The sequence below is a fragment of the Babesia microti genome, chromosome III (genome assembly GCF_000691945.2).
Source record: "Babesia microti strain RI chromosome III, complete genome".
Lineage (NCBI taxonomy): Eukaryota > Apicomplexa > Aconoidasida > Piroplasmida > Babesiidae > Babesia > Babesia microti.
This window is the reverse complement of record NC_027207.2, coordinates 1,492,239-1,518,735: the sequence shown is the minus strand read 5'-3', so window position 1 is coordinate 1,518,735 and position 26,497 is coordinate 1,492,239. Positions and strand designations below refer to the sequence as shown.

Sequence of the window (26,497 nt, the reverse complement as noted above, 5' to 3'; positions counted from 1 at the left end):
GAGTGCCAAGTGCCATGGCGAATCTAGCGTGACATGAATCAATTATACTAAACATAGATAAATGAGAGATAGTTGGCTGCGCGGAGCAGCCCTACGAGTAGGTAGCGTAGTCGGCTGCTGCTGTGCCAAGGGCCAGGGCGGGGCCTACGAGAACCCCGTGATAGTGAACGAGCTGATAAGCCACAACAACCAGCTACAACCGGTAAAGCCTCCCCATACCGGCATTTTTAGGGGCCCCTTACCCGCCACCCCCTGCGCGAACGTAGGAGATGGCGAGAATCACGAGGACAGGAATAGCGAAATCGACGGAATAGTGGCAGATCTATGCAACTACGAGTTAAATGCGATACAAGACGTCGCACAACGACAGAGCGTTGCGAGCGCCATGGGAGGGTGCGTAGTGACATTGGGTGACTGTGACGTGATGGGGGTTCCCTACACACCAACGAGAAAGGACAAGGCAGCATACGACGCCGCAAGTCCCGAAAAAGGCTACACAAATCTGCCACGAAATTTTGATCTGACCAGCAAGCGCATTTCTGCGGTTTGCGCGGGGGAAGTTGTGAACAGCACGATGGATGTGCTGGAAGGTGGGGAGATTTAGACGCCCATGGAGTGTCTCTCGGACCCTCCAGCCCAGGCGGGGGCTGCCAACCAGACCGAGCTCTATGTAAAGTTTGGCGAAACATACTACTCCGAGGAAGTAGTCCCGCACGACTTTACATGGTACGCAAGCGACGGCACTTTGCGAAGGTACGTAAAGGACTTTCTGCTCTATAACCCCAAGGGGGAGCGGCTGCTAAGACTAGAAATCGAGCTCAAGTCGCTTGGCCTCTACGGAATATCCAACGACTATTCGGGGCTTGAAAATGCCATACTATTCGCCAAGGCCCACAACATGGCACAAGTGCACTCCTACAGCGAACTGGTCCACGCGAACCACCCCTCCCTGGCGCGCTGCACCGGGCCCCAGGCAAAGTCTGCTGGACGCGCAAAGGTCCCTAAACCCCACCGCAGCTTCTCGCTGCGAGCTATCATACACGAGTGGTTCATAGACTACGCAGAAGAACGACAGGGACAGGCATTCCTATGGGTAATATCGAGAAACGACATCTTCTACCGCCTGGAGGCGCCAGCCGGACGCTACGCTTCCGCCTTCTCTAACTTTTCCATCAAATCTGACATCATACGACAGTTTATGGGCGCCTACCTATCTACAGACCGCCCGCTGGTCAACGTGGCACAGGACTACCTAGAGGCCAACGAGGACAAGCTATTATGCAACGACCACACCAACACTGAACTTGCTAACCAAATACTAGTCTTTCTACTATCTGAGATCAAGTACTTCCAGCTCATTCCGCGCCACAAGACGCTCATGGGCAAGGACGTAACAACGCTTATCAACTGCGTGCCCGGCAGTGAACTGGCCCTCCGGCACAAGCTCCGCCTGTCCAAGGTGCCAGACGCCCCCCCGGTGCGTCCCCCCAAGCGGCGCGCCCGTCAGCGCCCAGCCCCCGCGGGCAGGCTGGGCCTGTACGAGCAGCTGCCGCGCAGGGAGTTCCCCCCGGAGTACCAGCACCAGCACATGCTGCTGCCCCAAGACTTTGACTATGACGCTTACAGTACCCATACAGAGTACGAGGAAGCCATGCGCGGGCAGTCCCAGCTGCCGCTGGTGGACGAGGCGCACCTTCGGCTGGACAACCGCCTTTACTTTAGGCGGGACTTGCCCCTGCGCTCCCTGGCGCCCTATCCCGCCCCGGACATACTGGATCTGTGGCAGTTTTTGCGCAGCTACCGCCCATTCCTACGTCTGCCGTACCTGCCCACGCTACCAGCCCTAGAGGCCACCCTCCTTAGCGATCCGTCCACGGGGCCCGTCGACCCGCCAGACCACCCCGAGTGGGGGCGCCTGCGCCTGGAATCGAGCTCCCTCTGCACCAGCGTCAAGGAGCTGATCTTTTCCCAAGCGGACTCCCAGGGTCTGGACCAGGTCGTCAAATCCCTTGATATGTTTGCCCTTCCCCATCCGTTGCTTCCCTGTATCATCGGCAGGCTCGTTTCCCTCTACATACCGTCCACCAGGGTGGAAATAGAGTGCAGGGAAATCCCGGGGCTTAGTAAGCAGGACGCCGAAATGTGTGAAGAAATACTCACTTCAGTGGACGGTACGGATAAAAAGTGGCTACGGCGGTTCCGAAGGGTACTGAGGCTTTTGGCCGTGGCCCCACAGGAGGGTGAAATACAAATAGTCATTGACCGCCCCCATGTCCAGGAGAAAATTCCACTTTCTCAGCTATACCCGGACCTAACTCACGCGCACAAACCCCTCCAACTCGTGGACCAAGACTTGCAGATCGAGTACGAGGGCCTGCTGGAGGCGGACATCCCCCCACACACTCTAACGGAATGCATTTGGCCCCTGCTCCTCCGCCGCCATCTATTCCTCGTGTCGCACAAACTGCGTCGCGTCTACACCTTTACGGATGGCGAAGTGGTCCAGGGCGCGTACGTTGACACCTGGGAGCCCTCCGCCAACGGCAACCCTCACAGGCACTTTTCGCTGAACTGGCCGCGCCTGTCCCTATCGGACAAGCTTAAGCTGCTTTTGGAGCTCGCATCCAAGGCTATACAATCGCCGCAGGCGCAGGCCTACATCGCAGAATGCGTCTCGCGCGGGGCCTCTACCCCCAGTGGGGGCTCAGCCCCCACGACCCCCAGCGCTGCCTCTACCCCAGAGGTAAAGGCAAAGGAAGGGGGGTCGAAGGCAAAGGGGGAGGGATCAGAGCCAAAGAGAGAGGGATCAGAGCCAAAGGGGGAGGGATCGGAGCCAAAGGAAGGGGGGTCGAAGGCAAAGGGGGGGGGATCAGAGGCAAAGCAAGGGAGATCGAAGGCAAAGGAAGGGAAATCAGAGCTAAATCAGGGGGTAGTGGGGGCTAGGCCCCCACAGGGGAAGGGCGGGGGAAAGCGTGCCGAGAGGGTGGCCAACTCGGACGAGTTCCACCTCCGCGCCGAGCTTCTCGGGGAGGACCGCTTTTTCAATCGTTACATCTACTTTGGCGAGGCGGCTGGCTGCAACCGCGTGTTTGTTCAGTTCCTGCCCCGCGAAGGTGTGCCAGATAAGTGGCTAGACCGTCCCGTCCTCCCCAGTGGGGGCCCAGCCCCCGCGACCCCCAGCGCTGCCTCTGCCCCAGAGGTAAAGGCAAAGGGGGAGGGATCGGAACCAATGGAAGGAAAGCCAGAGGCAAATCAAGAAAAACCAGAGGTAAATCAGGGGGTCGTGGGGGCTGGGCCCCCACTGGGAGGGCAAACGCAGCGAGTGCGCAGAAAGGTGGTCCGCATGGACGCGGGGTTTGAGAGCAACCGCAAGCGCGCGAAGGAAGACGCAAGCCTGGGGCTTGCAGATCTGCACCCCACGGCCCTGAAGGCGAAACCCCACCGAAGGCCCAGGCTCTTAGAATCACTCGCCTTTTTCTGCAGGATGCCCACGCATTTCGACAGCACGGACGACTACGACGAGTTTATACGGGTCCTGGCGCCCCGTATGCGCTACGGTTACATTGGCGGCGGCGCACACGCCAAAAAGTTCGTTGCCCGTCTGTGCCACAGGTCCCTCCGCGAAAAGGCCCTCGCCGGGCGCCTGGACCGCGTTGCGGCGCTACTAGACAAGCCCCTCGACATGTGCTACGTCTGGCCCAGCGTACTTGCTGCCCAGGTGTGGTGCCTCACCCTGCACTTGCTATCGTTTGAGAGGGAGCTCCTGGCCAAAATAGGAAGGGCCGACAGCTGCCGCGGCCTGGCGGCGGAAATTCTATGCGATGTCCTTCTCCGTGGAGGCCCAGCCCCCACGACCCCCTGCACTGCCTCTGTCCAAGAGGCAAGGGGGGGCGGATCAGAGGAAAAGGAAGGGGGGGCGGAGGTGAATCGAGAAAACCCAGAGCCAAATCGAGAAAAACCAGAGGTAAATCAGGGGGTCGTGGGGGCTGGGCCCCCACTGGCCATCACGGGGAAGATGTGCATGCTGCTGCGCAGGCTGCACGACGCGCTGTTGGCGCTGCACGAACGGTACAGGGGCCTGGGAATTTTGAAAGAGGAGTGGGACCACACGCGCTGGGAAATGGAACTGGAAACTGTCCCGCATATCATGCCCACGCTCTCTGTGGAGGCGGTCGCCGTCTTCGCGCTCTTTTGGCGCAGGGTGGAACGGAATCTGGGCGACCTAGAGTGGCTACGCTCTACCCTACCCATTTCCCCCTTTGGACGCACAGAGCCACTCGATGACCCCTCCGTACTGACCCCCGGAAGCCGCGTTTTTGTCTTCACCACCCCACTCGCAGCGCCGGCAGAGGCCTACGGCACGCACGGCGCTGGGGCGGCCGCTGACCTCCAGGGCTGCGGCGCCCTTGAGTTCGCAACCGTGCTCCGCGCCTGGAAGGTACGCACCCCTGCGGAGGACGCCGCCTCCGCGGGACACTATTACGCCATACTCATACGCACGTCCCCCCTGGACGTGCATGAGTTCATCGCGGGCGTTTTTCCAGAGCTTGAGGACGAAGAAAAGTCAACACGCGCCTCAGGCCTCTACGAAATGGTTGGAGAAATTCTAACGCAACACGATAAAACCAGGTCCAAGTCGGAATGCAGTGTCGCGCAGTGCAGCACTACGGGCGCTGCACCGCAGCCAGTTCAGCGCGAACTGCTGATAAGGCTGCCTCAGGGAATCGACCAGTGCGTAATCTCTCTGGATAAAATGAAATGCTCCTTAGCGGGACGCTGGAGACGCTCGATGAAGTTTAGGTTTAGTGACGTTATCCACAAGGACTGCGAGAAATTCACGGGGTTCATAAGCAGGATCGACTATGCTGCCGTTGACCCATGGCTAAACGTCCACGTGGAGTGGGACAGGCCCAAGCCCGGCCACCCAGTGCTGGGCAGGGATAGGCTTAACATATGGCAGCTGGCTCCCGCCAAGGCCTCGCACAAGCGCGAGCTGTGTGATGACACGGGATGAGGGAAGGGATAGACTGTAAAGGAGTTGGGGATAATTATGCGTAAACCCGCAATTGCCAGTAGTTAGACTTTCAATTACAAGTAATTGTCACTGTATGTCACTGTATGTCACTGTATGTGTAGCAGCTATGCTTTCAATTACAAGCAATCGTCGCTGTATGTCACTGTATGTCGCTGTATGTCACTGTATGTCGCTGTATGTGTAGCAGCTATGCTTTCAATTACAAGTAACTGCCTGCAGTATAACGTAGACGACGGGGCAGCCCGACAACAAGTGCGTACCCGCCTGTGACGATGCACTCTCACGAAAGTCGCTATACCGGCCAGGCTCTCACCAGTACGTATTCACCCATGCAGATTCCTTTAAGGTTGCCGGGCTGTTTCTTCTCTGCTCCACTGGCCTCTGGGCACTGGCCGCAGGGGCCAGACGCAAGGAGTGGTATCTCTCACACAATTTAGGGTCGACATTCTGTTGGATTATTGCCACCACAAGAGAAGCTGCTATGGCGGAACCGTCAAGGATAGGAGGGTGTACAGGACAACCTAGTATGCGGGCCTAGTCTACATTTGTTATGTACTCAATTACATTACGCAGGGCTGACAATCGTATATTCGTCACCAGATACACCAACAACAAACTCCCCTACAGCTGCGCTATGCGCTGAGCCTGGGCCCAAGATAGCCCTGGAAATAAATTTTTTCAGCCTAGCTAACAACAGATGAGAATCTGTCTCTGCGATGTAGTCCACAACTGCGCCATCCACCTTCACTGCTATTCCACTGTGATTCTCAACCTTCTTGCAATACGCATCTATCGCCTTTCCTATCGTACATGTGCTGGTTCTGCCACTTATCTCTATCACTTCGTTTATAACTGCGTTAAAATCACTCAATTCTCCAGTGTGCCTGACGCTAAATATTATACACGTGTTGCTCAGTGAAATCACCTCTCCCCTTGAATCCTTAATGTAGCCCTTTTGTATGGAACTGCACAACAACTCCTTGACGGTGGGATGGCATTTTTTTATGTTGTACAATGTAATGCATGTTGCAGCGCCATTCTTAATCAACTCCGTCAGCTGGCCGCCAAATTCGTAACCGACATAACCGGGAGGGGGCCCTACCGCCTTTGACAATGAGTGTCTTTCGCCAAATTCTGACAGGTCTATGCTCAATGAACTACTCGATAGGGCCTGAGTAATAATAGATATAATTTCATGCTTATCCATTTCGTTGTCGCCTGAAATGCCAATTGCGGCTATGCTGTTGTCACTCATGCTAGATACATATAACGCAGATATTAACTTGTCAATTTCCCCGGAATGATTGCTAAAGGCGCTTATTAACTTAGATTTTAAAGCATTCAATAAATCCATATGAGAAGTGCTTATTGAACTTGTGGGGATTCTTGTCCACTTTGATACCACATTTGCAACGTCAATTGGCTCTACAATAAAATAATTGCGATATTTCACATTAGATTCTACAAATTTAAAGAGCTGAGACTCTAATTTTGGTATTCTGTCAAATCTTAACATCCCGACATTCTCCAAATTGCCTGACTTCAGGGCCTCTGATTCCTCGCGCCTTGATTCATAAAATGATTTAATGAGCAAACTTAGCTCCTCATACTTTATCTTACCCTCGCGCCATTCACTCTCAATCTCCTGGATCTCATATGATAAGCTTTCCATTTCATGCTCATTTCCCTGTAACCTTAACGATCGCATTCTATTTTGCAATACCTCCATCGACTCGGGAATTAACTGCGATCTGTTTTTTACAATAGAACAAGCCTCATCCAACAAATCTATTGACTTGTCGGGATCAAATCTGTCTAGATAAAAACCACTCATATGTCAATCAACAAATTCTATGGTATTGTAAAGATTAACATAAGTATACTTACCCTTGATATATCTGCTGGAAAGTCTAACAGCCGAAACTATTGCTTCGTCTGATATTATTACACGATGAAAAGATTCATAGCATGACTTTAACGACTTTAATATTTCTATCGTTGATGATTGCGTTGGCTCTCCTATGTACATGGGCTGAAACCTGCGTTGCAACGCCTTATCCCTAACGAAATACCTCCTATACTCGGCATTCGTCGTCGCTGCAATGCATTTAATATCTCCATTAGCAAGCTCCGGCTTCAGTGCAGATGCCCAATCATAACTCTTAGATACCATAAGGTGTGCCTCGTCTATAAATAGTATGCAATTAAAAGCTCTGGCGTCACATATAATATTTCTTAATTTTGTGTCAATGCTTGAATTGTCATCAGGAGATTTTGCAAACAAACAGCCCATGTCTATTGATAGTATCCTACAGTCAGCGAGTGCCTCGGGTACGTTACCTTTGACAATTCTGTGGGCTAGGGCCTCCACAACAGCTGTCTTGCCTACACCCGGTTCACCGAGTAAAATTACATTGTTTTTTGTCCTTCTACACAATATATCAATACAACGTCTTATCTCACTGTCACGACCAATAACAGGACTCAATTTATTCTGCCTAGCGGCGGAAGTGATATCATGCAGACACTTTGGAGATGCTCTCTTAGTGCTTGTACCAAACTTTCGTAAATACTTACTCGTAAAATTATTATGGGAAAACAATCTTACAAACACACCAAAGACGGTCATAAGTGTGGTGTGTATAGTTGGGCTATCCTTAGATTCTCCTTTTTCTACTCCAAATTTAATTCCTGCTCCATAATATCAACAAATAATCCTATCAGTCACTTTTGCCAATAGAGTTGGTGAATCACTATGGTTCGATGGATGGAAAGATCCTAGTGGTATACTACTTTGTAGACAAGTGCCATCAGTTTCTTATTCTAACAACGTAAATACGGTCTTTTAGCGACCGAAGGCTCGCTACATACGTGTAATTCCGAACATTGCAGAGGATCGTCTTATACATTGTTCACCAAATATGGAATCGATAAAACCTACATTCCCAAATTTGTTGTCATTAGTTAACAGTGGCTCTATTACTATTCTCTATACATCTACCATCACTACCTCTAGTATGATTGGAAACGAATTGGACATTACCATCAGTAGACATGTTTAATAAAATATCACAAAGGTGCATATTAACGTTAAAATCATAAAAGAAAATTTTAAACCTAATGATTTTTCACTCGACCTAACTCTTTTGTAGGTTGAAATCACTGTAAACGCAATTCCAGCACCGGAGAAGTATAATACATAAACACACCCCCCACATAATCTCACTTATTATGTCCTTAAATTTTTTAGATAAAGGTGTGGGCACACTAGTGACCAATAAAGATGGAAACCCCGCGGCTTTTATAGTTAAAAAACCAATTGATAGTCCCACAAACTTAACTGCTTCTCTAGTAGACCTGGATTTGGGTGCTGTTGACAACTTAAGTGATGTGTTTAAAACACGAAAGAATATAACGATAGATGTCATTAATGATCAAGCTACTCTTGTTAAATGGAATTGCAATGCTAAGAATTCGGTTGCTGCAATAGGGCTGTCATCTGGATCCTTTTCACTAATCAACCCTTATGCCAGTATGTCTCCAAATCATGTTGTCACTGGTGCTAGATCTTCAATTTCAGGCCTAGAATTTTCATTCCACGATCCTACAATTGCTAGTATAAGTCAAGGCGGGCTTTTATGCCTTACGGATATATCCAGCACTAATGTAACAAAGCTTAGTGACGAAGTCTCCTCTTCGGGGTTTAACAGCACCGTTACTTGGAATCATAGAGTTGGTCATATTTTGGCCACAAATAATCCGGGGGGGAACGCCAACATTTGGGACATTAAGCTCAAAAAAACTGCCACGTCTTTCGGTAATAACACAAATTTCAGTTCCGTTCAATGGATTCCGGAGCAAGCGACTCAACTTATTACCAGTTCCAATGATAATCCCATTATCCAGCTTTGGGATTTGAGAAATACAGGAGCTCCTTTAAAAGAATTTTGTACGCCTTGCTTGGTCAAAAATTTGGCATTTAGCCCACATAACCATTCTATATTCACAACTACCGGCGTTTCAACGGATTCCAATGATCAGTTAATGCTTTGGAGTATCGAATTAGAGCTGCAAAATTCTATATTGTTTGAATGTGAACCCTCTATATCGTTTGCTCAGTCTTATGTCAGCTGGTCCATGTACAATCCAGCATTGGTTCTCTGGAATTCATCAGATTCGATGTCTCTTACCAACATTTACAATCAAGCACAAGTCACAAATATTCCACATCTCAACAAATTAAAATACGGAATAGCTACTGGATTTGCCAGCAGAATAGCCACCTATGGCGGCAATTCAAATAGCGTCACTGGATACAAAGCAATATGCGAACAAGTAAAAATGGATATGTCAATCATTGAATCAGATTTAACTGCCTGCAAAATGATATGCGAGTCTAAAGCAAGGGATAAAAGTGTTAGTGATGAATTGGACAGAACAAGCTGGTTAGTGACGTCTGCTCTATTTTCTTCAAACAGAAAGGATATGTTGTCTGCCATTGGTTTGGATGTTGACAATGTAATTGTTACTGCCAAGAAACTGTTGGGAGAAACTGTTGAACCGAATGAGCTGAAACAAGAAAAGGATGACCCAGAGGAGTTTTTCAGAGAGCTGGGACAACGCAGTGACACTTCCTCCAGCAATGACGATAAAAAAACTACCTTTGTTTATGAAGGGGATAAACTTCCAGATGACATGGCCAAGGCATTAGATGATTGCATATCAATTGGTGACCTTGGTATCGCAGCAGATTTATGTTTGTTGGCTGGTAGAACCACTGAAGCCTTACTGCTAGCTCATGGCGCCGGCATTGACGAATGGAATCGCATATCAAAGGCAATAGTCTCACACAGCAAGGATCCATTAATCACTAAAATTGCAATTCTTACATCAGGAGATTTATATACGTTGGTCTCTAATGCTGATCTTAAAGAATGGAAGCTAATACTAGCCTCAATTTGCACGTTTGCCGACAATGATAACTTCTTTTCATACTGTGGCATTTTGGCTGAAAGATTATTGACGAGTGAAATTGAAGGGGCCATTAAAGCTGCTATTGTCTGTTATCAAGTTGCTGGAAATGTAAATGGTGCCTTTGACAATTGGTACGACTTCCCCGAACCGATTGACACGAAAGTGCTTCGTATGGCCATGTTTCAGAAAGCTTCAAGGTGCTCTCCATCTGGTTCTAGCCTAAACAAATTTGTGTCCCTGGTATCAAAGATGTCTGAAAAGCTTGCCCAATCTGGTTATATAACTGAGGCGCTGGGTCTGCTTTCGATTATTCAACCACAACATATGGTAGAGATGCAGGTGTATAAAATTTCTCAGCTGCACGGTGGAGCAATGGGTAATCCCCCTTACTCACTAATCCCAATATATTTTTCACATTCTGGAGCATCCAGCGCCAGTAAGTCAACTATGAGCGGATTCCAATCCATCCCTGGCGCTAAACCTAACTTCACCGTGCCTGGCCCCTCAATTAAAGGCCCGGCTATGGACTATAAACCTACAATCCATCCATCAACCCCTGCAGGTCCAGTTGTTAACACTACTCATATAAAGACAACCGCTCCCACTGCTGTGGCAGAGGCCATGTATCCAGGAATGCCAGTGCCCTGGCCAATTCCTACTCCTACACAGCAATTGGTTTCTGAAACAAATGTCACAATTGACGCTAATATGAAGATTGCCGCTAAATCGGCTGCAACCGCGGTTCCCGCAGGGGAACCAATGTCTGCCAGTAATTACAGCCTCGTAAATTCTGCAATTAAGGGGCTAATGGCCAATGCACTAGTAAACGAATCAAGTTCCAAAAAGGCACAGGAAATACAGTTACGAATAGACCAGTTATTTGACGCTATAAAGTCGTGCAAGCTGAGTGCTGAGACCAATAATCAGTTGATCGAGCTATGCAAGGCAGTAGAGGCCAGTGATTTTATAAATGCAAACAAAATTTTAATGTCAATCTCATCTACTGCATGGGATAGTAATAATAAGGGCTGGATTATGGTTCTTAAGCGAATAGTTCCTAGATGACTTGGTTTTACATGAACTAAACTTCATCATGAAATGATAATGGTACTAAAACAATAGTGGATTCACTGCCAAAATTACGATATCATTTTTCACTGTATCAATAGATTTTGCTAATTTTTAAAATACTTATACACCATAACCATAAGTCTATAGTCTATAGCTACAGTTGCTAACCAATTATAATTGGCATAACATAACCGCTACATTGTATACATGGTGCATACCATTATTATTACTATCCGAATTTGGTAGGATTATAAATATGATGATTTATAATGTTTAACAGCTATTGCGTCAAATTGACTATAATATTTATTTTGCACAAATATATTGAAATTTGATAGAGTAAATTCATTAGCTACTTTTTGGGTGTAACAATTAGTTGTGTCATTTAATTTTCATGATGTTGCAAAATTTTCCCATTCAATTGCATCGAGGGATTTGATCATCAAGTTATGTCTTTTCGCAATTACCTCTTTCATATGATCATATACCATAAGACGTAGATACTTAGGTTTGTAGGTATATTATGATACATTAGAATATGGTAGAAGAATATTAATCATTAATAAAGACTTGGATTTATTTCCATCGTAATTTCCCCAAATTAGACCTTTAATATTTGGCTAGCGTAATAAATTTCATTACAATTTAATGTATTTATTATGTGTATTGAAGTTAATATAAGTTTTAATTTATTTCTTTGATGTAACAATTTATTACTTATAATATGTATCCACTCGTCATATATCAACAATACCAATTATAGAACTAAATTATTACATATAATTACATTTCAATATCAATTATCATGTTCTATGAAACTATTAATGATATGTTATTATAGAGCATAAATTATCAATAATTATTCGGTATAATTACAATGGATATAAATACTGTACGTATTTTTTGTAATAATAAATTATTTTATTAACAAATTTATTTAACACTCAAGTAATTGGCCTTTGAAGTTTATAAATATATAAAGTCTAATCACTACTAAGTTAGGCAAAGTTTATTGGGAAAACTTCCATAATAATATTTAGTACTTCTACTAATCATAAAGTATTAACAACTATATTTATCTAGTGAAATAACAAATTTATTGCTTAAATAATTAGAAATTGTATAATATTAGCGAAAATTATACACTTATCCACGATTAAAAACTGTAATAATTGATCACTCCATATTCTCATCTTGTATGTAATCACCAGAATCACCAGAATCTATTATTTCTGTAGATTCAGATAACACTTTGGTACAACCAATAGGAAATTGATGCTTTGGTGCACTAAACATTCTAATCCCAGGTTTTGCACATGATCTAATAAATTTGTTTCCATTCTTTGAAAGTATCACCACATCTACATTACTCCCAGATCCCAAATCATTCATTATACCAGCAGTAATCGCTTCAACTGCCAAATTTGTCGCATCATTAACGCTCATATTATCAACATACTTAGACTCAAGCACTGCCATTGCATTCAGCGACCCAGAACCCATCGTCGTAAATGGCAATTGGTCAGATGAACCATGAGGGTGAATTGTGTATAAATGAGTCCCCATTGGATCCCAACCGCCCATAATTATAGCACATTGCTTGTATCCCATGTAACGAAATAACTCATGCACAAGCATTGTGACACAGTTTGATACACGGATCTGTGTTAGTGATGATTATATGAAAATAAATTACATTGCAATAAGAATTGCTTATCAAACAGACATAATATACTTTATTAATTTTTTTTATAGCAGATATCAATGTAAAGTATATACAAAGATTTAAAATCAAAAATAAATGACTAACAATTAAAAATGAAACACTGAAACAATGCTTTACTAATATCTATAAACAGCGACAATAAAATATTTAGATACCATTAGTAAAAGCATAGTAAACAGGATTATAAATATTATATTAACAATAAATTTATGAGTAATGGCCCCAAATCATAATAAACATAACTCGTTTATATTAAGATGACACATTGTATTTTTTTATGCAACGTATTAATATAATGTTAGTGACAATCAATTGAATTAATTGTTGTATACGCATAGTTATAAAATACTAGCAACATACCTTCCTTTTGGAATTCAATGCATATAATTCTGCATTATTTTCAAGCCACAGAGTTGTATGATCGAGATCAGCTGCTACACCAGCACCTGCACAGTAAATATGATCAGTTATGTGATGTAACTTTTTACAATTTTTTGTTGCTACAATTGGACCGGCGGTAGCACGAGTATCAGCGGCCAAAATCACTGCTTCAGGACATTTAACACCTACTATAGTAGTACCTGTTTTTGTAACTTGTGTATTGAAAGGCAATTCGCCAACATCGCTTAAATTTAAAAATTTATCCACGTATTCCGCGGCGTCTAATTTAAAATTCTTAGAATTATGTGCCACAAGTCTCAGGTTACGATAGTAATTTTCAAGATTTTGACCACAAACATGGCCATCACTACTGATAAAATTAAAATATTTATCTACGTACACTGGTTCAATCATGTTACTGGTAAAACAAAATTTTAATGCTATTAGATATAATGTATAATGTTGTGTTGGTGTGGCTGTTGATGGAATGGGGAGATCAGACTAGTTCATGGTATGGACATAGGAGCTTCTTTCAATTTGACAATCAATTTGTCCAATACAAAAATAGAATCAATTAGAGACACGGCCTCGATTTGTTGTCCCGCATGTTCTAAGCCTTTCGGCACTAGATATCGCAATGTAATATGCAATTAATTCAGATAAATTGCTTCCACGTCTTATGTCACGAATGTATAGAAAACTCGACAAAATGTAAATTGTATGTGCACCGTTATCTATATAATCCACTGATTATATACATATAAACAGTTGTTATTACATTTGTTCACATAGATGTAACTCATTAACAACTGCTGTTGACATTTTACATCCCAATGAAGAACTATTTTTATGCCCAAAGGAAAATTGTCGACGGGGTTTCATAAACTTTAGTAGTGTCTCATATCACGTACAACTTTATCACAGTGAAGAAGACTGGATCGGCACTGAGATAATTGATATTCTACCCAAATTTAACTATGATATACCAGCAATCACAATTAAAAAAAATACTGAACCCACTGCTCTTAAACATAAGCAAACGCCATCAGCAGTAATTCCAAAGACCAAAGATGATTCCCCTGTGGTGGAAGATGATTATCTACCAACACATCTACAAATACCCACTCCCGAACCAATGCCGGTGGCTGCCCATTCTACTATTAACATCTCCATGGAGAGTGGACTAGACATAGAAGATTTGGAAAATTTAATGTAGTTAACTTATAGAGCAACAATTTACATTTTATTTAAAAATTCGGAACTTTTAAAATTAAGTATTCCGCAGTATAACTTGCACAATTAGTTAGTTATTGTAGTGTAGTTACAATGCATAACCAGTGGCGTGTCTAGTAAATGGATATATCTTTTACACATTACAGAAAATAAATATGATATGGATGATCTGGATGAATTGGTGACTATTGACCTCAACATTTTGCAAATGCCTGATGCGGAATCAACACAATCTTGCGACAATAAGCTACATCTATTCAATGAAGATTTAGCATTCATTGATCAGACTATTGATAATCTAGATAATGAAATCATTGATCAATATCATTCAGATTACACCTATAATATGGCTATTGCTCCATTGGCTGAGGAAAACAACTTCTACACTTGTTCCCGACATAATATAGGCGAAGGATTCAAGTTCGCGTCGGGCAAGAAGGTACAGGCTAATAGTGAACAACTTAAGAAAGCTAAGGATTTTCTTGGTATAACTGATTTTGCTCTTCCTCGCTCCTGTGGAGAAGTGATATCTATCGCTGGCTCGCTAGATTCAGTTAATGCGGCGGATGAGAAGCCACCGCATACATCATCATTTAAATTTTCATTAGACCATATTATATCACCAAATATTGCTACATACGCAAGGCCGAATTGTTGTAGCATTTCTGATTCATCAAATACTGAATGTGTTGCAACAACGTACGATCTCGGATTAAAAAGCGTACCTTCCGAAAATGAAGCGATTGGCATTATTGAAGATGATACTAGCTTGAATACCCAGGTATATAAGCGTGCCAGTTCAGATAGTACCCAATCCTGTAATAATATAAATAAAGATTCAATTACAATTGAATTCGATATAACGCACTTGAAGAATAGAATGATCAATCGTCCTACCAAATCCACAGAGGTCAATACTACAAACTATCCTACTACCGAAAATATTACTAACAATAATAGTGGATTTGATGGGTTTTCCAGCGCTAGATCTTGTTTCATTAGAGGTTCATCATTTGGTTCTTGCGAACTAAGTGTCCCTTATCATACTCAAAATAAACGATGTTATACGGATAATGATAGCAGATTCGTGACTAATTGGCTAAAATTTACCGATTGTACCATAGGAAAGTTAACATTTGACAAATTGATTGATCATTGGCACGATACAAGTAATCCGTTAACCATTAGATATAATGGTATATATGATTACAAATTTATCACACCAAACTCGCAAATCAAGTGTTATCATATAGGAGGAATATCCGACATACGAGAATCATTCAAAACAATATCTAACTGCAATTATACGCCTGATTTAACCAAATGGGTTACACACCATTTTAAATTACTAGCGTATAATGAATGTCTGAAATATCGCAAAAAGGTAACATCGAACTTATCCAGATTTATATGCTAATGATGTCACAAAATTATACATTGTCTCAGGCAATTAACAACGTTGAATTACCAAACCCATATCGCTTGCTTAGGAAGTTATTTAAGCGCCATGAACGGGAAATATTAGGGTCTAGGTCAATATTCAAGCTATTATTTGAGGGTATAGTACAAATATTACTTAGGAGATGAATCTAGGAACCAATCTATATTGGTTGAGGTCTTGGATATTGTAGACGATGTAATATATGTGTCTGATGGGATATATTGCATAACAGCAAAAGCTGATGATATATGGGTCACTAAATTGATCGCTAACAAATTGGTATCCTTAATGTTTATCTAGCTCCGTCCGGGAATAAAAATAATACTGGATGAATTTGTTCGTTCTTCACAATATACATCTATCACAGCCACTAGCCCACATTTACTTGCCAATGATGAATACATTTCATTCAAGTATAATTCAATAAGGAAGGCAAAATATAATGCTAGGGTTGGAAGGTGCCCAAAGATTGCAAGGAACATTTATGGTAAATCATTTGTGATACAGACATTAAGATTGGCGGTGGAAACATATCTCTAATAGATATAGTTGTACTTAAAGGCCTACCCAAAACATATAGTGTCATTGATAAACAGGGCAATAACACCAGTTTTTCACATGAAGAATTAGCTTATAAGTTGGAAAATGTAAGTATGTATTGATTTAGGGTCAAATTAATTTGGAAGATTGTGAAATAGTTTCATATAACCAATACATAATCATAGATTACTCATTATACGCAAGTTTTAAAAGGTTTACAAATAAAGAAATTCCTGATATAAATAAATTCACAAATAGACTTCACAATTCTATCGCATACTTATCATTCAAAAATGTAATGCCTAACTCATACAGATGTCCGACCATATAAATGATGAATTAACAAGGAAACATTGTAGACTAAAATTGTCACTAGTTTCTCATGGAAGCAAACCTAAGTTTTATCAAATAGATCATTTAAAACACATAGACCCCGCAGATGTCGATCCTATTGATTTTTTGAAGTGTAGATATCATTTTTCACATACCGCCCAATTGTCGCTGTACATCAACACAAGGTATGTACTCATTAATTACAGGAGCAGATTGGAAATGATAGAACTCACGAAAGATAATATATTTTCATTACCAGAGCAATATTGTGACATACCTACTAGTTTATACACTACAATATGTGGAATACCTGTTCTATCACTTACACATTATACTATACAGTACCATAAGTCATATCTAACTGATTATCATATTGAACAAATGTGCCAGTTATGCGATATTGAGCTTGGTCTATTTTCATCAAAACTATCCATACTACCTGAGTACACTAGTGATAATTACTGCATTGATATATTACCAGGATTGGGTGCTAGACAAGATTGTTCAATCCTCGGTTTACCACTTTATGTCACAGAATTAGAGGAAGTAAGCTAGTTTATTATCTAGAATTTGGCTCTTGGCTTTAGGGACAATAAATCTCTCTATATAAGGATATTCATACAAACATTGGCTATTGATATTCTGTGTGTCAAGGTTACTACATATACCAGCGATAGTAGGTATGAGTGGAACAAAAAGTAAGCACCAGGTTACTTAGACAAATTTTGAAATTAAAACAAAAAATAGATGGTCAAATTTCTATATATCGATCGCAGATACATCATAACAATAGAAACAGATGCAATAACATGTATGAAATGAGTGATAGATGGATTTTACTGGAAAATTTGAAGTTTGCCAGATATGATGACACAAATAGGATATTCCAATTCGAAACATATCTGGATAGGGTATCTAACTATTGATTTAGTTGAACATAACACGAGGGAATAATAGACATTTAGAAATTGAGCAACAATTTCTAAATTTAATTGACAATAATATACAAATTGCGCGTACGAATAAGAAGTTGAATGTATATAATACATCAAATAAGCATGATATCTTAGTAAAATATACCAAGATCGTGTTGAATAATATGTTGAGAGTGGGTCAGGTTTGCAGTGCCGACGAGCACTATATGAAGCCCTGCATGGAATGTTTATTTGGTACCCCCGAACAAATATAATTTTGAACGTAACATTCGCGCTATTTACCTTAGCCAACAATTCTAGTAGCACTGATATATTCGACTCCATTTCCAATATAGTTAAGATCTCTGAAAGTTCACAGTTTGAGCAGAGTGGCGCTAAAATTGTATTGGATTGTTTGAACAAGAATTTCTATACCGAAGAAGATCTTTTGGAGTGTATTTATGAGCAATCAAATCAGTCAATGCTTACCGGAATTGTCCCTCATTGCTTATGCTATTACACCTTATGTACTCTACCTATTTGTGCAAGAGATTGTTCACATATTGATTCTCCACAGTTCAAATCTCAGTGCCTGGAGGTGAGTCCACTGTCATTTAGTGCCTCGGCGAATGTATACCACAGTTTCTTAATTGTTTAACACGCTAACCCTTCAATCGATCCATAATCTTATGTAAAATGAATCTTACTCACTATCTAATATCACTAGACCTTATTGTCACAATCGCTACCACTGCTGTAAGGGCTTGCGATTTATCTAATGCCATAGAGAAGATAATCAAGGGATCCACTGGTGAAAATTTCGTTCGGGAAATGCAGACATACGGGTTAAATGCCGATAAACTCACTGAAATAGTTGAATACTGTAATAATGGATCAAATGATGAATTATCGTGCATCACTATAAATATCTACAAGACATTATTACTGAACAAACACAACTTTGAGTTGTGCTTATCATCGTACATAATTTACAGCGGAATATCATGTTTGGATAGTTGTTTCAAGAATTATCATATTGGTTGTATGGAATGTCTGGGAGAGCACATCCCCTTCATCTTTGATTGCTTGGCCGATGGGCACATAGACTACCGCCCAGATTATGAATAGATGCTAATGATTTTTAATTTTTATCACCACTTAATTATATTCATTGCACATATATCATATATATAGTACATGGGTGGGGTTAGGTATGCTAATGTACGTCTATCTGTTATTGATTGTACCTCTAGCAACTAGTGCCGCAAATGACGAACAAAATGAAGTTTACAAAACTAATGAAGAAATGGAGTTCAAGTTGGAGATGGACAACTTTTCAGATAAAATTCAAACCATTATCAACTCTGACAGGAAAAAACAACTGATAGACGAGCTACTATCTGATGAAAATAAAAGGGAATTGTTGAAAAAGGTTGGCCAATGGTTCCAAAATGGAGACATAACACCTACACAACTTATTAATATTGCAAATATGTCATTTGCTGGCAAGTTTGATACATCTCCTCAGTTTAATATGTGCATTGGAAAGTATACAATTTGTACTGTTGAGCAGTGTATCATTTATGCCAAAAATTTTGATTCTTATAACCCGGAGATTTTCCAAGTAAGTGTATTTTATAAATAATTTCATTTTTCAATTCATTACATCGTAAATTTAATGGTTAATTATTAATTAACTTTTTAATGATTAATCAATATACCTAATAAACTTACTTAATGCTGTTTTGATATAAAGTTTATGCTTATTAATAAATATTTTGTTATTTATTCCAAACTTTTATTCAATCGTTAATATTACTAATTAGTTACGATTAATCACTTGCATTTATTTATTTATTATTATAACTATACTTTGTTGCAATTTAATATTACGAATACATGCTCATTTACTCACTGAAACTTTGTTTATTACTACATATATGAATATATGCCTTACTATTATAAATATTATTATCTATTCTGTTGTATAATTAATTGATCGATGTGCTATGACTGGTTTAAAATTAAAATTTACAACATAATATACAAAAGTGCGTAAAATGTTGCATTTATATTATTAAATATAAATATTTGATGTCTGTTAATATATTTAGCTAACTTTAGTGCCTTGGTAAATGTATCCCAAAGTTCATTTCATGTATAGCATGGGCTGGAGAAAGTCCGGTCTCATCGGAATTATAATAATTTTGCCATTTGTACCTTACTCCATTAGTTTAAGATACTTCAATTTTATGCAAACTCAACAGTCAAATAAGGAGTTACTGAGGGCTTTAAGCGATTGTACAGAATTGAATGCTGACAGCCTTGGAGTGATACGCTGTATTAATGAGAAGACGAATATACCGGATAACTCTATTGTATACTCCTTTCCAGCCTGCTTAGGCCATTTTATTCACAAAACAGCCATGAACTATTCACTTTGCGACCCCAAAGAAATTAATTGCCTGGAGGTAAGTAACCCTATACCCAGGCGATCGGTTATTGCATCCCTACTTTCCTACGCTGCATTTTTGGGATGAAAAATTACTCATTCAACTGTACATCCACTTCCTAATTTGAATAAATTGGCACAATAATAATGAATTTTTTCCATAATATACTATTAGCTAGTTTAATATATCATTCACAAGTATTGTCAACCCATACCAAAACTCCTCATAACACTGAAGATATCTATGATGGAGACCTTGGTTCGTTAAATAATTACTTAGGCAGACTGAAGTATTTTATCAAAGAAACTGCGCTTGCATTTGTGGATTGTGCCTTTGACATATCATATAAATACTGTGATTATGACACATTAATCAATTTTGAATGTTTCAGAGTAATTAAATTGTTAATTTAGAACCTGGGTAAATGTATTCCGAAAGCTTTAGAGTCTTTTGAGAACAGTTCAAGCTCTGACCAGTCTGATAATTTTACTGATGCTAACAGTGAAAGTGAAAATAAAAGGGCTGATGAAGAACTTTGAAGTTTCTGGGTCTATCTACGAAGATGACCAATTTGTATTCATTAAATACTCATTTAATAGACCATCACTCTTCAATAATTCCCTATTTAAGTCCAATTTGGAGGATCGTGACGAACAGATAATATGTATTGACAAAACCACATCTACTGAATCTAAATTTAAAAATATCACTGGCAAATTTATTACAGACTTTTATGGCATTTTTGGCTGCATAAAATTCACCAGTGGGCCCTATTTGATAGTAATCACCGGCAGAAAGTGCTTGGGCAATTTGTTTATGAAATACCCAATTTATACCATCAATGACATAATTATTATTCCGTTATTTATAGGCAACGGTTCAGATGTCGAAACAAAGTATCTGGAACTTTTTAAGAGTGTTGATTTGACAAAGGATTTCTATTACAGCCATACGTATACAATTTGTGATACTGTACAAAATAATTATTCCGTACATGTTAAAGACGCTGACTATGGATTATCAATTAGTGACAAATTTGTATACAATCAGTTTCATCTCGAATGTCTCAAGATGGTCAGTGATGAACTGCTAAAATATTCAGTACAGGTTATTCATGGATATTTATCTATAATTCCCATCTCATTGAGCGGCAGAATGATAGAATTATACCTAATATCCAGGAGATCTAGGCATTATGCCGGCACAAGATATAGGAAAAGGGGTATTAATTCCGAAGGACATGTGGCAAATGAAGTACAAACTGAGATTGTCTTGTACGATAGTACTCATTCCAACTCTATCATGTCATTTGTTCAATTGCGCGGTTCTATACCTCTATTTTGGGCACAAAAGTTGCCAGTTTCGATTCTTAAAAAACCACCAATAGTTTATCCCTTAAATGATGGAACCTTCTCCAGCACTAGACGGCATTTTAATTATTTGTTTGCCCAGTATGGCGCACCTATAATATGTTTAAATTTACTATCTGATGACCTTGAAAATGATGAAGGCCAATTATCTCTAAAATTTAGCAAGGCAATTCAGAAAATTAACATGGAACTTCCACAATCGTTTCACATACAATATATTCATAGAGATTTAAGGAATTATCAGTTGTTTGGCAAATGCGAGCAAATGATGACAGAAACTGCGCGGTATTGTATCGATAAGACGGGTATTTTTCACATAAAGAACAACCAGATCCTATCTATACAATCTGGCATAGTGAGGAGTAGTTGTTTGGATTGTCTTGATCGCACCAATACTGTGATACAACGAGTATCCCTTGTAGCAGTTGCTAATATGCTGCACAAAATTAATGTATTATATACACCAGATTTATCGAATGATCAGATAATTGCTGAGGCAATTAAAATAAATATAGACTCTATGGGTGACAGACTGTCACTTCAATATGGCGGATCGAGAGTGCTAAAGAAGTATGAGGCTGATCAAACAATGGTAGACCAATCGGCGCAGCTGCTAACAATTTTTAAGCGCCGATACAAGAATTCGTTCGGAGATGCAGATAAGCAAGTATCAATTAATCTATTCCTTGGTATACTTAACCCGCTTATACATTGTGCTCCATGGGAACAAGATTTGGATGTCATATTACATACAAAGTACATACCGGAATTTTGCGGCAATGATTGGTATGTGTTAGCACTCCAACTTTTTTACAACAGATTCCGCACTCTTTCGCCTTTTGTATCATCTGATAAATGTGAAACTATCACGATTCTTTCGCCTTTTGTTAATGGCAAAACATTGGATTGGTTTATATACTACTCCGGTAACCCTCAAAAATGCCCATTCACAACTAAAATTACTTATATTCCCTGGTGGATTCTCAAATTATCAACCAATACAATTATTAAAGATAATATATTCATATCAAAAGAATATAATTTACAATATTTCATTGACAATTTCTTGTACAATCACACAAATGATAATACTATCCATAACACTAGTAAGTCAACAAAAAAACCAAATACAAATGTAGATTTACCAGCATTATCAAAATACATTACGGAGAATGACTTTAGCACGGACGATAATAAAATGAATGTATTTTTTGATCAATATCCTGAGCCCCAGATCAATCAAGAATACACTGTCCAGTGCAACGTATGGGATGAATCAAACTACGAAAATTTGTTCAAAAATCAATTGAAATTTGAGTTTATAAGCCGATATTCTGGACTATACAAAATTTAAGTTTTTACTAGCTCAAATTGACACTTGTTTGAAATATCTCATTTGTGATAATGCTAGGCCAAGTCTCTTACACACAATCTCGCAATCATTTCCTCCAGTACTATCACTGTTGCTTGAAAACTGATTGCAAGTACTGACAAATTGTTTAACCATTTGATTCCACTCCTGCAGCATTTTTTGATCATCCAGATTGGAAGTTATCACTTCCAGATTTGGAATGTTAAAAATAGCCAGAGTCTTTAAAATACAAGCCAAAACCAGTTCTTTACCGGTGAAATCGATATACATCGAAGTTTTACAGCAATCCAACAGTACTAAGCTTACGGTGGGTTTAAATTTTTTGTGTAGTATATCAATTTCTTCTTTAGTAGCAATTTGTTCAATCTCTACCACGAATCTGTTGCAAAATCCATTGATTAGCTAAATTATTGAAAATTTACCGAAAAAGGCATGACTATTGGTCCAACGTTATAGTTCAGTGAGTGCAGCAGATTATTTTCACAAATTGAAATTAGGTTCTTTAACCTCTTAAGTTCCTAAGTGAAAGTATTCAAACCGATCCTCCTGTGTCTAATATCCATCTAGATGCCGAAATATTAGCAGAATCCTTATTATCCGATGATACTATTAATCTATATATACCACTTGAAAGTTCAAATAACTTCTTGATGCACTTGGGATTACTAGACTCGTCTTCTCTGTATTTCCATGCCAATAGTATACAAGTGGCTGCCAAAATATTAGATCCCAAGACATTGCCGATTTGGCCGTTAAATTTCTTATAAACAGATGTAGCATGTTTGTCCCATGAAGATTCTGGGATACTTTTATATAACTGAAAATATCCAAGGGCAGTAGCTGTATAACTTATAGGCAAATTTAAAGATTTGGATAATGATACTATACAATCTGAAGTGTAGAGTGCCAGTCGTTCGCTAAAAGACTTATATACAGAATCATAACACTCATCTAATTGTCCAATACCAAGTGACACTGCGGTTTCGAAATGCAATTTTAACTGAGATGATAGATTTGCACGAAGTACTGTTGATTTTTTTTTATCCCTGGCCATTTTAATGTACTACATAATCGGCTAGTGTAATACCCACAAAATAACCCTCATAACCAATTGTGTATTTCATGGCATAGTGATATAGATTATCGCCAAAAAGAGGACTACAAAAAGTTGTATAACATATTCACATACAAATACTCAACAATTCCCGCAATTATTTCTACAAAATTATCATATAGCATTATTGATATAGGACAGAAAGGAGAAATTTGCAAGAATGTATCGTACTACTATCAAACCCTAAGTTATCACATCACTATAATATAATAACATGCTGCAGGTGCGTTTGCCCAAAGGAATAACTTTATTGAAACGATTAAACCCTCTTTAAGAAATTGAAAGTGGATGAGGTCTTGATAGTGCAAACAATAGATGAATTGGAAGAAAATTATTGCGCCGCAAATGAATTCATCAAGTCGCATGATTTAAGTAAATGATAAAGTTCAGGCAATTATCCAGTTAATAAATAATAGCGCGGTGATAAAGTTTGTCATACGAATCCACTGTTATATGCAACATGTAGAAATTGATTAAAATACCAATGTATACATAATAATCCAGATTCTAATGGTTTGTAACTCACATTATCTAATTGTACAGTTACTTATTATTATAAAAACACAAATTATAAAGACCGATATATTTAACTATGAGCCGAGTGTCGAGATTATCACATCAAATATTAGCTGATAAAAAATGCTTATAATGGCTTTAAAAAATCACTCACAGAATAGAAAGTTACTTTCTGCAACATTAAACCTCATAATTATCTCAATTATTTAGTATCTATCTTATACATACAATTTATTGTGTATAAATATTTTAAGTCAATTATATTGCATCATGACGAATTAAACTAAGCCAACCAGAGTGCTTGTATTAATTAAACGATATACCTTAAAATTATATATAACCAAAATACTTTGTTCTAGAAAAAATAAAAAAATAAAAACCATTTATAATAATCGATGTATAATCTAGTGCTATAAATAATAAAAATTTGTGGTTAAAATCTATATGTGTCTCACAAAAGAAATGTAATAATTAGAACAACAAATGATGCATACAACTTTCAGATAAATAAAATTGTGATTTATTGCCAAAAGTACCGGATTAGTCAATTAATTAATGTATTCGTAACTATAATAGACACTAACATCAATATACGGCATACCTTGTTGTGTGGTGGGCAGTTATGATCGAGACCGTAATACCTACCACTTTTGCCACACCCAAGGGCCAAAGTTTGGCGAAAAAAGAATGGATGCACAAAGGAACGACTACTCTGGCCTTTGTCTTCCAAGGTGGAATCATAGTGGCCGTGGATAGCCGTGCCTCCATGGGATCGATCATTTCCAGTCAAACTGTCAAGAAGATTATTGAAATTAATGAATATATGTTGGGGACAATGGCGGGATGCGCTGCGGATTGTTCTTATTGGGAAAGGCATTTGAGTAAATTGTGTAGATTGCATCAAGTTAAACATGGAGTACGTTGCAGCGTATCGCATTTTAAATATACAACCACTTTAAAATTACATATTAAACAGCACTAAAATCCACAATTATATACATCACCTCCTTTAAAATCCTCACGATTTTACACATATCCTTTTTAACATATCGATTAAAGTGTTCTAAACATGACTTGATAATTACACATTTATCCTATGTAATTGAATAATTCTAAATCCACAACTCGATTCAATGCATATACATGATATTATTCGGCTATGACATTTTTATACCCAACGAAATAAACATGTAAATTATATATAATTGTGTTACCTAGGAACGTGTTAGTATCGTCGCAGCTTCAAAAATGCTGGCGAATATAATGTACTACTTCCGTGGATACGGTTTATCAATGGGCACAATGTTAGCAGGCTGGGATCATACGGTATGCGTATCTTCAGTTAGGGCCCTAAGCTTTGTTGTATTATGGATGACGGAAGCAGAGTTGTAGGCAATCTCTTCAGCGTCGGTTCAGGATCATTATTTGCCTATGGCGTAATTGATGATGGTTACAAATTCGATTTGACAGTTGACGAGGCTGTTGAACTGGGAAAACGTGGGATTTACCAGGCAACACTAAGAGATGGTGGCTCTGGCGGTTGCGTTACAGTCTACCACGTTCATCAGAATGGGTGGACTAAAGTGGTTGATAGACAAGATGTAAGCGAATTACATCGTTTTTATGCTAAAGAAAAGGGTAATTTATAAAATGATGCAGGTGAGGATGCCGCAAAAGTATGATTTTTATCATGTACAAACAATTTAACTGATTAAAAAATCAGTCAAAGACAAGTCGATTCAACATCCCAATAATTGTGTTAATATTATTAATTGGTAACAAATAACCAACAACTGGATAATTATACTTGTTTATACCAATAATAGAATAGCTAAAATTAACTTACTGTAGAGCATAACGTAGTTAAGGTTCAAGACTCGTTCATGAGTAGTAGGAAAATAAAATAAACCATCCAAATTTCAATTTCAACTAATCAAAGCATATATTATCAAATTTAAATTATAATTAAACCAAATTGATAAATTGGAAAGAGATAATCCAATTAAAATAACAATATCGCGATT

The 26,497-nt window shown here is 39.6% G+C and overlaps 15 protein-coding genes across 15 annotated transcripts; 12 read left to right on the top strand and 3 right to left on the bottom strand.

Annotated features, from left to right (window-relative positions):
* Positions 611-5,014, top strand: BMR1_03g04222 (hypothetical protein; the record flags this gene model as incomplete). Its single annotated transcript, XM_021482241.1, has 1 exon — positions 611-5,014. One exon carries the CDS (start codon positions 611-613, stop codon positions 5,012-5,014), a length of 4,404 nt encoding a protein of 1,467 aa, XP_021338783.1.
* BMR1_03g04221 (conserved Plasmodium protein, unknown function) lies at positions 5,308-5,560 on the top strand (the record flags this gene model as incomplete). The annotated part of the gene is made up of 3 exons (XM_021482240.1): positions 5,308-5,350; positions 5,371-5,452; positions 5,473-5,560. 3 exons carry the CDS (start codon positions 5,308-5,310, stop codon positions 5,558-5,560), a joined length of 213 nt encoding a protein of 70 aa, XP_021338782.1.
* BMR1_03g04220 (Chaperone protein ClpB) lies at positions 5,601-7,664 on the bottom strand (the record flags this gene model as incomplete). Its single annotated transcript, XM_012794001.1, has 2 exons — positions 5,601-6,864; positions 6,919-7,664. 2 exons carry the CDS (start codon positions 7,662-7,664, stop codon positions 5,601-5,603), a joined length of 2,010 nt encoding a protein of 669 aa, XP_012649455.1.
* Positions 7,665-8,266: 602 nt separating this feature from the next.
* On the top strand, positions 8,267-11,074 carry BMR1_03g04215 (protein transport protein SEC31; the record flags this gene model as incomplete). Its single annotated transcript, XM_012794000.1, has 1 exon — positions 8,267-11,074. One exon carries the CDS (start codon positions 8,267-8,269, stop codon positions 11,072-11,074), a length of 2,808 nt encoding a protein of 935 aa, XP_012649454.1.
* BMR1_03g04210 (20S proteasome subunit beta 2) lies at positions 12,257-13,601 on the bottom strand (the record flags this gene model as incomplete). Its single annotated transcript, XM_012793999.1, has 2 exons — positions 12,257-12,742; positions 13,167-13,601. 2 exons carry the CDS (start codon positions 13,599-13,601, stop codon positions 12,257-12,259), a joined length of 921 nt encoding a protein of 306 aa, XP_012649453.1.
* Positions 13,701-14,403, top strand: BMR1_03g04205 (zinc finger protein, putative; the record flags this gene model as incomplete). The annotated part of the gene is made up of 3 exons (XM_012793998.1): positions 13,701-13,826; positions 13,847-13,905; positions 13,980-14,403. The coding sequence occupies 3 exons, from the start codon at positions 13,701-13,703 to the stop codon at positions 14,401-14,403; spliced, it is 609 nt and encodes a 202-aa protein (XP_012649452.1).
* Positions 14,404-14,580: 177 nt separating this feature from the next.
* Positions 14,581-17,923, top strand: BMR1_03g04197 (hypothetical protein; the record flags this gene model as incomplete). The annotated part of the gene is made up of 11 exons (XM_021482239.1): positions 14,581-15,804; positions 15,825-15,978; positions 16,001-16,140; positions 16,162-16,348; positions 16,369-16,508; positions 16,529-16,696; positions 16,717-16,919; positions 16,941-17,280; positions 17,302-17,432; positions 17,453-17,645; positions 17,666-17,923. The coding sequence occupies 11 exons, from the start codon at positions 14,581-14,583 to the stop codon at positions 17,921-17,923; spliced, it is 3,138 nt and encodes a 1,045-aa protein (XP_021338781.1).
* On the top strand, positions 17,893-18,314 carry BMR1_03g04196 (hypothetical protein; the record flags this gene model as incomplete). Its single annotated transcript, XM_021482238.1, has 2 exons — positions 17,893-18,246; positions 18,267-18,314. The coding sequence occupies 2 exons, from the start codon at positions 17,893-17,895 to the stop codon at positions 18,312-18,314; spliced, it is 402 nt and encodes a 133-aa protein (XP_021338780.1).
* A 30-nt stretch (positions 18,315-18,344) lies between these two features.
* BMR1_03g04195 (hypothetical protein) lies at positions 18,345-18,776 on the top strand (the record flags this gene model as incomplete). The annotated part of the gene is made up of 1 exon (XM_012793996.1): positions 18,345-18,776. The coding sequence occupies one exon, from the start codon at positions 18,345-18,347 to the stop codon at positions 18,774-18,776; it is 432 nt and encodes a 143-aa protein (XP_012649450.1).
* Positions 18,777-18,861: 85 nt separating this feature from the next.
* On the top strand, positions 18,862-19,850 carry BMR1_03g04183 (hypothetical protein; the record flags this gene model as incomplete). Its single annotated transcript, XM_021482237.1, has 2 exons — positions 18,862-19,272; positions 19,773-19,850. 2 exons carry the CDS (start codon positions 18,862-18,864, stop codon positions 19,848-19,850), a joined length of 489 nt encoding a protein of 162 aa, XP_021338779.1.
* BMR1_03g04182 (hypothetical protein) lies at positions 19,814-20,223 on the top strand (the record flags this gene model as incomplete). Its single annotated transcript, XM_012793994.2, has 2 exons — positions 19,814-20,119; positions 20,140-20,223. The coding sequence occupies 2 exons, from the start codon at positions 19,814-19,816 to the stop codon at positions 20,221-20,223; spliced, it is 390 nt and encodes a 129-aa protein (XP_012649448.2).
* Positions 20,248-20,640, top strand: BMR1_03g04181 (hypothetical protein; the record flags this gene model as incomplete). The annotated part of the gene is made up of 3 exons (XM_021482235.1): positions 20,248-20,359; positions 20,381-20,493; positions 20,515-20,640. The coding sequence occupies 3 exons, from the start codon at positions 20,248-20,250 to the stop codon at positions 20,638-20,640; spliced, it is 351 nt and encodes a 116-aa protein (XP_021338778.1).
* BMR1_03g04180 (Polyphosphoinositide phosphatase) lies at positions 20,594-22,825 on the top strand (the record flags this gene model as incomplete). The annotated part of the gene is made up of 1 exon (XM_012793993.1): positions 20,594-22,825. The coding sequence occupies one exon, from the start codon at positions 20,594-20,596 to the stop codon at positions 22,823-22,825; it is 2,232 nt and encodes a 743-aa protein (XP_012649447.1).
* Positions 22,826-22,837: 12 nt separating this feature from the next.
* Positions 22,838-23,897, bottom strand: BMR1_03g04175 (conserved Plasmodium protein, unknown function; the record flags this gene model as incomplete). Its single annotated transcript, XM_012793992.1, has 3 exons — positions 22,838-23,245; positions 23,266-23,361; positions 23,382-23,897. The coding sequence occupies 3 exons, from the start codon at positions 23,895-23,897 to the stop codon at positions 22,838-22,840; spliced, it is 1,020 nt and encodes a 339-aa protein (XP_012649446.1).
* A 1,198-nt stretch (positions 23,898-25,095) lies between these two features.
* BMR1_03g04170 (20S proteasome subunit beta 5) lies at positions 25,096-26,155 on the top strand (the record flags this gene model as incomplete). The annotated part of the gene is made up of 4 exons (XM_021482234.1): positions 25,096-25,389; positions 25,692-25,799; positions 25,820-26,111; positions 26,133-26,155. 4 exons carry the CDS (start codon positions 25,096-25,098, stop codon positions 26,153-26,155), a joined length of 717 nt encoding a protein of 238 aa, XP_021338777.1.